This window comes from Phoenix dactylifera, chromosome 12, assembly GCF_051530095.1.
Source record: "Phoenix dactylifera cultivar Ajwa chromosome 12, Ajwa_hap1_PhDact_Kaust_v1.1, whole genome shotgun sequence".
NCBI classification, from domain to species: domain Eukaryota; kingdom Viridiplantae; phylum Streptophyta; class Magnoliopsida; order Arecales; family Arecaceae; genus Phoenix; species Phoenix dactylifera.
In genome coordinates, this window is record NC_143201.1 from 21,267,766 (window position 1) to 21,279,533 (window position 11,768).

Here is an 11,768-nt window from a genome sequence, read left to right on the forward strand (position 1 = left end):
TATTCAAAGTAAGTCCAAGTACCTTGAGATGAGAATAAACAGACTAAAAACCCACCTATCATGTAGCCATGTAGCTATTGCACATTCTATCCCTCTAATATTAAGGGAAAAGTACTCTTTTACCACTAGTTTCTCAAGAAAGGATATGATTAAGGCAAATTACTGATCCAACTGGCAAGAGTTTCCCTGAGAAAAAAGAATGGATAAAATGGTAAATATCTGACACCAGTTTGAGAACATGTACAACTGCAAGCATTGAACTTTGAGGGCATAAATACCAAATTAAGATAAATATTTTGTGCAAAAATTCACCCACGCATTTACCATAGTAAGTAAGTACACCAACCATATAGACACAGGTCCCAAAATCAATTTATCCGGTACCGGTGTTGGCTAAGAACACCCACAACTAAAATGAGCTTATAGCCCACAGAGGATTTCATGAAAGGGCACTCAACCAGTTGAAATTAGGATCTCAGCAACTTGTTCATCGAGTTAGTGCGAAACCAGATTTGCCTTTCTATCCTCCAAAAGTTTCAGTTCTTCACGCCATTCTTCCATTTTTGCCATCTTTTCTAACTGCTCAGGCTTCATATTTTGTTGGTTTCCCTGTAACCGTCCTTCTGCCAGCCTAATCTGCAACATATGATACAAGACATAAATTTAGAAAATTTAAACTTAGATTTAAGCATGGTATTTTACCTTTTATTTGATCAGACATACTAAACCCATTTCATCATTCCAAACAACATTTCTAGGCGGAAGATGACATGTTTACCTCCAATTTCACATGAAAAACCTCAATAAACATGCAACAAGGACCCATTGTAATTGGTGAAAGATTTGTTCACGGCAGAAATTTCAGAGTAATAAGGCAAATTGAATATCCTACCAGCAAATTAACACCGTAAGATTTTAAACAAATGGTAGAATTCTCAGAGCCAGAGCTTGGTTATCAAATGTTACATGTTTATGATGCAAATAAACGGGCCGCAGACTCGAAACCTGATTAGCGACCATAAAAAATGTACAAATTATGGTAACCAGTCAGCTGCTTTTGAAATGATGGTAATATAACCAAGTTTAATTAAGTTTCAGCTATAAATCAAGTTTGTTCATTAGTAGTAGCTTTAGGAATAGAACCAGTACAAATTGTGACACTTTCCATGTTGAGTAACAAACTCTATACATGATTGCAAAATCTAGACAGTTCCCATAGAAAAAAGTTGATTTTCTTAAAAAACTGGTATTGTTTGAAACCACATACAAGGAGAAACAAAGTTCAAGTCAGATCCACTTCAAATTTCAGGGAAATGAAAATAGACAATAACGATCCTCCTGACAGCCAAAAAATAATGAAGAAAACCATGTCTTTTCATATGTTTCTAGCATTATGTTTTAGCATCTCGCATAAGTGGAACGTTACAATTTTTCATTTAACTTGACCCAGAAAGATATGATTGACGGGGCTCAATGTGGCATCAACTGCCCAAATACAAACACTTGATTGTGTGCTTGCATGTCTGTTTGTTATTTTATGGGTTCCGAACAAAAAATGATCCCAGGTCCAAAGATTCAAAAGTGATGTAACAAGGGGGAAAACTGAAAATACCATGTATATTTCAAAATTTACATGATTCATTTTTAAAAAAAGTGTTTGAAAAAACTCAGCAATATAAACCACAAAAATTCAACATTTTTCCACATATTTTAACTCTGACTTCAGAAGGAAAATAAAAAATAAAGACATCTTCCACAAAAGCTAGACAATGCTAAGCCTCCTACAAAATGTTATCTAAACAAAGGTCATCAAAACAATAGGTTACCTTCTTTTTCAGTGCTCGAATTCTTTTATCTATATCAGGACCAGAATTTTCAGGTTTTGGATCCTCCTTTAAATCTGTGGAAGGGCTAATCACCACTGATGTTGCAGAAACAGAGATCCTACCCATCTGGTCAGTTACTGATTCCACAGATTCCAATCTCTGGGTCATGAGTTCAGCGGAAGGAATCTCTTCAGATTTTATCATCTCGGCTTGCTCTGAATCCAAGTTCTTGCCCTTCTCAGTTGATGAAGCAAGTGCAGACTGCCATCAGACGGTCACATTCCATATGATGATGACTTCAATTAATCATAAAAAAAAAACCAGTAAAAAAAATAGAATTGAATTCTAACATTGATCAAGTGATAACATTAATGACCATTCAAGAAAACATCAGGTACAACCACACAATGTAGCTGCCAAAGAAATGATGTCTTTTACCACTGTCAGGATAGACAAATCACTTCCAAAATGTCTCGAGCAGTTACAGGTGGTAAATCTTGGTAAGATATTGGCAGCAGCGTTTGAACAACAATGTCATGAGTGCCAGTGCAAAGCTATGGAATGAGTCAGAATAAATATCATCAGGAGATGTTTGCATGCACTGGCATGCTATGCTGGGCAGCAGTTTTCAAAGTAAAATAGCCAAGCATAGGGTGCATACTGGAGAAGAGAACATATAGATGCCAGAAATCAGAGAAATCGAGCACCAGTGCCAGGCCTTTGTAATGTATCTGATTATAGATCTTTACAATTTTATATAAACCAATGAATACACTCACTTCTGACCAGTAATTTTTATGTTTCTATCCCTTGAATAAAACAAAATATCAAACTAAAAGAGGTGCATTTAAGATCTAAGCACTTGGAGTGAGATGAGCAATGCAATCACTGTAGGCCCAGCTTGGTTCATGAATAGCAGCGGTGATAAGCAGTTTTCGTTCCCCTTATTCAACGAAACATGACATTCGTCTTGGCAGAGGGGCTATAATCTGGGTCAAACTTGCTGGATGGTAGTTCCATTGAAGGAAAAGGTCATAGCTGCAAATTTAACTGATTTTTAGGGAGGTGCAACCCTAGAAATCTCAAGCTTATATATGAAACACTAGAAATAAATGAGTAGAATTTCCTTCATTTTGACCGGTATTTCATGTTTCTCTCCCTTGAATAAAACAAAAAATTGAACCACAAGAAGTGCATTTAAGATGCAGGTACTTGGACTAAGATGAGCAATGCAATCACTATAGAGGCCCAGATTGGTTCATGAATAGCAAGGGGATAAGCGATTTCATCCCTCTTATTCAACCAAACATGACAAATTCATCCTGGCAGGGAAGCTATAATCTGGGTCAAACTTGCTGGATGGTAGTTTTATTGATGGAAAAAGAGAGTTGCAAATTTAATGATCTATAAGACGGTGCAAAAAAATAGTTGCAAATTTAACTGATTTATAGGGAGGTGCAACCCAAGAAATCTCAAGCTTATATATGATATAATAGACATGGATGAGTATAATTTGCTTGAATTGCAACCTAGGAAATCTCAAGCTTAATATGACATAATAGATATGGATGAGTACAATTTGCTTGAACTGCAACCTAGGAAATCTCAACCTTAATATGACATAATAGATATGGATGAGTATAACTTGCTTGAACTGCAACCCAAGAAATCTCAAGCTTATATATGACATAATAGATATGGATGAGTATAATTTGCTTGAATTGCACCGAAGAAATCTCAAGCTTATATATGACATAATTGACATGGATGAGTTTACTTGAATTCTTCTTCTTTTTCTTCTTCTTCTTCTTATATTTATAGCTTATATTTATAGAAAGCAGTTCCCTAATAGAGTAACACAAATAACTCCTGCTTCCATTTTCCAAATATGGCAACTATCTTTTTACTTTTTGAAATTAGTTAATGATGTTTTTGGCAAGAGTCACCTTATTTGAGTTGTTTATTCAAATGGAAATAATGATCTGTCATTTATGATCTCCTGGACAATACCACACAACAAGGTTTGCCGTGCTAGTATCGGTCAGGCCGGTGGCACAGTTTGGTATGCCCCAATATTGTTCTATGCTGGGCCCGAACTGACATAGCAGAGAGGGCAAGGGAGAGGACGAACGGGAGAGACGAAGAGAGAGAGAGAGGGGGGAGGAAGGGAGAGGGAGAGGGAGGGCCGTCGGAGGATTGCAGAGGGCCGGAGCACGGGATCCGCCCTTCGAACCCCTGTTTTGTTCAAAATAGGGCCGTCGGGGCTCTTTTTTTTATTTTGAAAATTTTAAGCGAAGTTGGCAAAGGGTTTGCCGACTTCACTTAAAATTTGGGCTCCTTTTTTATTTTGAAAATTTTAAGTGAAGTCGGCAAGGGATTGGCTGCAATTTCCTAACAAATTAGCAAGATCCAAAGGGAGGAAGGGCCAAATCAAAATTTGAGGAGGGGCCAATGCTAGCTTAAACAGATGCCTCAAGAAAAATCCCAAATCTTGGGGGTAAGGCCAATGTCCCTGCAGTCCCCTAGCTCCATTACTATTCTAAATCATTTTTTTTTAATATTTGAGTAAAACTTGAGCTAAAGTAGTGTGGGCAGCTCAAGCTAGGTTGACCTTAGGCCAAGTGTATGCAAAGCACAAGACAACCTTTGGCCAAGTTGTACCAACCCATGTACGCAACTCTAGAATTAATCATAATCAATTCAAAAGCCAACAACCGCCATGAAGCAGCACATCATGATCCTGATTAGAACATGGGCAAAATTAGGTGGTTCCATCCAAAACACTAGCAACCTACTTCAGCTGCTCAGCATTTCATAAAATGCACATTCTGAAAATAGAAATGCGAATTGTTTCTGCAATGCCTTTCAAGTCCAAAAGAAGCTATTGCTAAATATGGCTGGAAATGAGGTAGTATGCATCCAATTTCCAAGTAAAAAGTAAATAGGGTCCAAAATTGACCGTAAACCAGAATCATATGCTCATGTGGAGATTGATAGTGTCAAAAAAAAAAAAAAGAGAAGCAAAAGAACTAGTTAATCATATTTCAAAAATTAGAGAAGGGCTAAAAGAGGTCTGAGATGATAATTAAATATTGAATTGAACCAAAAATGAAGCTAGAATGAATCAGTTCAGTTCAAATGAATTCTTGAAACTAGTGTAGGTAAAGTTACATAGGTCCCGTTTTGTTGCTCATTTAGTGGGGGTCAATGAAGGGTTATTCACTTAACCAGCTAAACATCATCCAAAAGCATGGTGTTAAGTCTGCCCGGTCAAGGCACCAAAAAAGAAGACTAACCTGCATAACTCTCTCCTCTCCCCTTTGATTTTTCACTTTTTTTCCTGCAACTCATCCCAGTAGCCCTCAAACTTCAACCAAACAAGGGGCATTACTAACCCAAGGATAAATGATTATACCTAGATCTAAAATATCTAACCCCTTAGTTACCTATCCACCATCCAGATGCTGCCTTGAGGAAAATCAGAAGATAGATTTGAAATTATGCAAGTGATATTAATATTTTTTAGGTAGAGATAATCAAAATCACAAATTAAAACAGGCTGTCAGGAGTAATTTGTAATGTTTTTGAATGTTCTAAAACCTAATCTCTGGAAGAAATATGTTTCTTAAATGAACTTACCAAGGGAATAAAAGCCAAATCAATTAATTATTCCAAGGTGAGATTCCATCTCTAACAAAGCAAAGTAAGCAAGTAAAGACAGGAGGATTGATCAATTCACGAAAGTCAGGTTAGGCAATAATTTTAATTACTTAAAATGAAAATTTACAAGTGAAGTTTAGTGAGACTTGAGCTTGTTGTTGATTTATTTATAAACAGATCACATTTATCTGCTGCAACAACATTAAAAGAAAAATTTAAAGGGAGGAATAAAAGAAAGAAAATAAATATATAAAGAGGGAAAGAATACCAAATTATCCATTCCCTAATATTTTCTTTTCTTGGACCAGCACCCTCAGATACAAGGTCTAAAGTTCCAGGTGAAATGGATTGGTTTCTCCTGAGACATCCAAAACTAACTGAAATCTTTGGTTCCATCCAAAACTGACCTAATCTGCTAGTTTTTTAAATGTTTTCTAAAATTTATCAGTATAATTAAACCACACATTCATCTAAAGTTCTAATGATTTTATGTGTGTTAATTTAATCTAAGCTTTATTATTATGTTTGGCAAGTTGCAATCTTATTGTTTCTCTTAAAGTTAAAAACAAATTGCAAACTCTAAAACTAAAGATGCATGCCCATGTCTGGAACTTTTATTACTTTAGAGAGTGATGTGCATGTGCACTTATCTTACCAGTTTATGCTTGGCCAAGTGATATTTAACATTTACTCAAGAGACTAATCCAAGCATATGATATATATAATGCATTAACTTCCACTAAAATTTATTTCAACCTAAAACTACCCAATATACATAGTTGTGGATAACTTAAAACATAATAAAATGGTGTGAAATAATTGCTTCATTTATTTTATTTTTAGATTTTTTAGATTTTATAACTTTTTTTGTCCAAAATTCCAAAACTCGAGATGAATCTGCAGAAACCGCCAAAACCAAAACTTTACCTGCGAGGCCAAAACTAGGTTTAAAACCTTGCTTATATATCTCTTAACAACCTTGAAGACATCAAAATAATTAATATAAGAAGGGGAAAAGCCCAATAAGAACCAATTATTGTTTCTGAATCTTCTCTCAAACAACAAAAATGTCTATCTAAAACAATATACTGACCACTTTTTTATTGCACCAAACAATAGTATTCTTGTCTAGCCTTTTCACTAGGCTTTTAAGTCCCAAAAATGGCCTCTTTAATGGTGGGAGGAGCAAGCCATTACTGGTAGAGTTGTGCCTAAAAGCCATCTGAGCTAAGGGCTTTCATCTTTACAAGCTGAGGTTCACAAAACAATGATTAAGCATGGAGACTCTTTCCCCCAAGGGAACTAGAAATTTTGGTGAGTAGTCATTCTGCTTTGGCCCTGGGCTACCAAATGCGGGTGGAAAGTCTTCGACAAGGATTCAGTGGAAAATAGATTCAGTGGGTTTCAACTTGCATTCGAGAGACATCCTCTATCCTTGTCAACTAATAACCTACATCCTTCTTCAAATCTTCCATAAGTCTTCGACAAGGGTGTTCCCCCTTTCCCCATCTTATGTTTAAAAATGCTAATGAGGTCCTTGAATAGGGAACTGGGCTTACAAACAATTAACAATTATCGACCTCGGCATGGAAGTGTCTTGATCAATCATAATCTTCATGGACGATTGAAGCCTTATAAGCTCGAGTCTGCGATTGCTTGGTTTTAAAGGAGATGCTGCAAGCCTATTGTCAACAATCTGGGCAAAAAATCAACTTGCATAAATTCATGGTGGTTTTTAGCCCTAACTTACCTTCTTCTTTAACTGCAGAACTTCTGTCTATTATTGGTATCCATCAAGTTAATTCCTTGGGCCGTTATTTAGGGGCGCCACTAGAAGGCACTCGAGTGACCAATGGTGATCTACAACTCATCAAGGATAAGCTCTAGAGGCAGTTGGATGGTTGGAAATGGCAACACCTAAACCTAGATGGTAGAGATATTCTAGCAAAATCCATTATTTGTGCAAACTCCACACCTTTTGCCGAGTGTTGTTGTACCCAAGCACTTCATTAATTAGGTTGATGGGCTGATTAGATCTATCCACCATGTTTATTCTAGGGGCATCGTGTGGATGAGAGGCATTTGCACACCATCTCATGGGAATCAATATATCATCCGAAATCACAAGGTAGACTCAGACCGCCAAACTTGCACTTATGGTGAGAGGCCCTTCTTAGTAAGATTGCCAGAAGAATGACGCCACCACCATCCCTATCCGAGGAACATTTCTAGTTAACCGACTCCTTTGAAGGATTCGCTACAAAGCATGTCTTCCAAGAAGGAAATCAGTCAGCCGACTATCTTGCTAACTTCGCTATTTCTCATACTGATCCCGTTGTTTGGTCTTCCAATCTTCCCCCTTATTTTGTATATTTAACTTCGGCAGATACTACTGGTTTTGTGTTTCTCAGAGCTTCATAGGGTCTTCCCTGAATCTACCAAAAAAAAGAGCAATACACTGTTTTTCTAATGACTTACTGCATTACAAGCTGAAAGAGATACAGCTCAGCAAGAGGAAAGATATGTGAACAACTGCAGCGAAGATAATGATACGGTTATATTGGTTCGAAAAGAAAATGGAAGCATTTCTAATTCCAAACCATTTGAATACAAGAGACTTCTTTCGTTGCATGGTTTCAGGAAAAGATGGAAAGAACTTAATGGTGTTACAACCCATAAACAATATCCATTTGTCAGAACCCAAGGCTAGCCCCAAAAAAACCAAGTATAATGTCAAGTTTGTGAAAGCATGTATTCTGAGGAGTGAACACTGATATAATAACGTACAAAGCCGAACAAGCATGACATGAAAAGAAGGAACAAAAGTTGGAAAGCTTAAACATATCGTGGACGTGTGCACAAAAGGCAAAGCAATACATTGCCCCATACTAGATACAAATTAATGAAGGATAAAATCATAGTGTTATTCATCTAAAATGGGCATTCCCCAGCAGTCACACCCCTCCTGTGATTGGAGGAGGTTCCGGGTATGTCTTGAATAGTGCATCCCCAAAAATAGACCTGGGTGAATTTTTTTAAGGGAGATCTTCAAGTAAAGATTCAGTACTGGAAACTGGAGAGAAGTTTATAATACCACTGAGGGATTATTCAAGTAACATATAAAAGATGCAGGAAAAAAAAAAGAATTAAGGGCTGGTTGGCGAGCTAAGGAAATTAGCAAATTTTGATTATGGAGAGATCATTGACAGGAGAAGTTGAGAAGGTATCCGAAACCACATCCAAGAAAAGAGAGACAATTGGAACCCTGTCAAATGCCTCTAGATACCTTTGGATAATCTCAGTGCACATACATGATCCTAGAGCTATATTTACGTTTACCAAAAAAAAAAAGAGCTATATTTACCAGTAATAATATCCAGTGCCAGCAAAAATTCTAACTCGCATTCTGCTGAAAGGAAAAAAATAAAAAATAAAACCTTGTGCTTGTCTATTTGAATTTGTCAGTCCTACTATAACTAATCAACGGGTCGGTTGGATAATGGATCTTTTGTCGAGTGCCTTACAGCAACAATAACTATTCCTCCATCAATCTCCAATAGTAAGCCAGTATTACATGAAGGCAGCAAAAAAGGAAAAGACCTGATGCCGCCTCTCCTTCTTCCTCTCGTTCCTCTTCGCCGACTTGGTCTTGGGTTTGGCATCCAGCGCCGGATCGTATCCCGGTGGAGCATCGGGCTGAAGTCCTTTCCTCAACTGCATTATGGGCAGCAATAAAGCAGACAACTTTAACACAAGAATCAAAGAAAGACGAAAGATTTAGGCAGGCGAGAGAGAGAGAGAGAGAGGAGAACGCTCACGAGGGCGCCCTTGGACTGGTAGATGGCGACTTCGTCCTGGGGGACATAGCCGGCCCGGATGCGGATGGGCTTCCGGAGGGTGCCGTCGGGACGCCGCGTGGGCGCGAGGATCCGCTCGCCCTCCTTGGGGATGCTAAGGATGCGGGTGGTGGGCGGCCGCTCGCCTCCGGCGCTTTCCATCGCCTCGCCGGAGAGACGGAGGATGGGACGAGAGGAGGGGAGAAAGAAAGGAAGGGGAAGGAGTTGCGGCCCCGACGCGGCCGCTCTGTCTCCGTTTTGAGGTCACTGCCGTTTTCTACACTGCCGAAAGGCCCGAAACCGCTGTAAGAGACCGCACCGGCCACCGAAGTTAGGAAAGCCAGGGGCAGCGTTGGGTCGCGTATGGGCTTGGTCGGATATGGACTAGTTAAAAGAAACGGCCTAGAGAGATGGGGGCGAAATGGGGTCAAATTTGATTGAATCCATGGACGGTTTTGTGGTGATTCTAATTCACATTTAACCCTGGCCACGATAGATGAGTGAATCATCTACCCTAGGAATGAAGAAAGGGAAAAGGTATAGATCACAATACATTCTTATAGTGAAATATGCATGAACCAATGATGGGGTATTTGCAGGATGAGATTCAACTTCTCTAGGGGCTCGTTTGGTTCGTAGGAAAAGAAGGAAAGAAAATGTGGTCAACAGAAAAATAATGAGATGTCTCTTGTTTGGTTAGAGTTTTCAAAGGAGAGAGACTGAAAAGTTATATTCCCATGAGAATATAATTCCCATGTTTTATGGAAAAGTCTTTTCCATTAGAAACATAGGGAAGTTACTTTTCCGTGAGCCGAAAATTATTTCATTTTTATTTTTTTCCCAAAAAATCCTTCAACATTTAAAAACATTAAAGACCTAATTTTTATTAAGGGTATAATAGAAATTACACATAACTTTTTCAGAAAAGTAGATGGTCAATCAAATATAAGCACTCTAAAAATCTGTCGCTTTCTCATCGTCAATCAAACATGCCAAAAGTACTTTTCCAGGCATCCTCTTCTCAGGAATCTTCTTTCCATAATCATATTCCTAAAAGAAAAAATACTTTCCACGAACCAAATGAGCCCTAAGTGTTTTACACTATTCCTAAGTGTGATTTGAATTGGTGTGATAAGTAAGAGACCTCATGTCCTACCTGCGCCTCTAATCAACCATCAATTTGGTAGGAAATAAGAGGTCTCCACTTCTATATCTGGCTTTTTTCGAGTCCAATTTTCGCGAGTCGTACATTGGAAGGGTAAAAGTTCTCGATTATGGAATGATTTATTGCCTGCCAAAGAATTAAGCAATGGCATAGGCTAGCTTTTCTACTCTGTAGTAATCATTATCTCCAGTCATGTGGATACCAAATGATTCTGTGTATTATTGCTATAATGCTTTTTAAAAGTAGGTAATATTTGTTGTCATTAGCTCATTGATAGCAATAACAGTCTATGCTAAAAGAGCATATGTCTAGCTATTCTTTTAATTGGATATTGCTTGTTCACCTCATTATTACCGGGATTAGATTTTAACCATCAGGTAGGTTGCATTCCTAATCTAAGTCTCAAAGATACTATATCTTAAAAAGTTTTATTCTTCATCTGTTCAAAAGAAGAAAAACAAAGCGAACATCTCAAAAGTTCAATAGTTTACCTTTTAAAAAATAAAGTAACAGGGCAACAAGTTTTTTTTCAAAAGTATTGCCCCCAAGAGTTGATAACATCAGTTTTTACTGTTTTATTCCTCAAAAAGGCGAGACATGCCCTTAATATATCTTATGCATAGATTTGAATTCAGTTCACAACTTTAAACTGCATAAATCCACCATCCAATGTTAGCTAACACTCTCTTGACTACGGTTGTTATATAGACATCTATTGTTTTGGATGGGGTGATAAAGATTTTATGTGTAATATGGATGTCTTCTACTTAGATTTTGTACTTTTCCTCCTCTTAGATGTGTGCCCAGTGCTTGGAAAAAAATTACCAGTCTAAAATTTTAGAATTTACCAGTAATGGCATCGTGATTCTCTCTTTCCTCTTTGCTTAGAACTTTAAGAGATAGAAGTAGCATCAAAAAGTCCTTAACCAAGTAATGCACTGCAATTACTTTGCTGATACACCTAACTATTTATATATTTAAGTAAATAAATATAACTACTTTTCAAAAAATATATATTCCCAAATTTAATATCTAATTAAATATAAAAAATATAAATATATCTAATCATATTAGAAGATCATGATCATCTACACTACCTTTGATATATTTTTTTTCATATAAAACGAGTGCGGATACATCTCATATAATCAGAAAACAACAAATCTCGAGTGCTATGAACAACTCTTCCTTATTAACCCATAGGATACTCCGAAGTGACATACCATATAAGAAGCCACTTAGTCTGCAGCTCCATTAATCTATGTACATATATGCCTAGCC

At 37.4% G+C, this 11,768-nt stretch overlaps 1 protein-coding gene across 1 annotated transcript; it reads right to left on the reverse strand.

The window, feature by feature from the left end:
• Positions 1–261: 261 nt before the first annotated feature.
• LOC103701909 (partner of Y14 and mago-like) lies at positions 262–9,680 on the reverse strand. Its single transcript, XM_039130105.3, has 4 exons — positions 9,305–9,680; positions 9,087–9,200; positions 1,827–2,087; positions 262–636 (listed from the first exon to the last, which is right to left on the reverse strand). The coding sequence occupies exons 1-4, from the start codon at positions 9,482–9,484 to the stop codon at positions 496–498; spliced, it is 696 nt and encodes a 231-aa protein (XP_038986033.1). The 5' UTR covers positions 9,485–9,680; the 3' UTR covers positions 262–495.
• Positions 9,681–11,768: the final 2,088 nt, after the last annotated feature.

Bases quoted from the DNA above. Each gene is read 5' to 3' on its own strand.
- LOC103701909 (XM_039130105.3), bottom strand. From the start codon at position 9,484: ATGGAAAGCGCCGGAGGCGAGCGGCCGCCCACCACCCGCATCCTTAGC. The intron at 2,088-9,086 runs GTCTTTTCCTTT...GTCTGATGGCAG, and splicing joins AGAAGGAGAGGCGGCATCAG to TCTGCACTTGCTTCATCAAC. The intron at 637-1,826 runs GTAACCTATTGT...CATATGTTGCAG, and splicing joins TTCGAGCACTGAAAAAGAAG to ATTAGGCTGGCAGAAGGACG.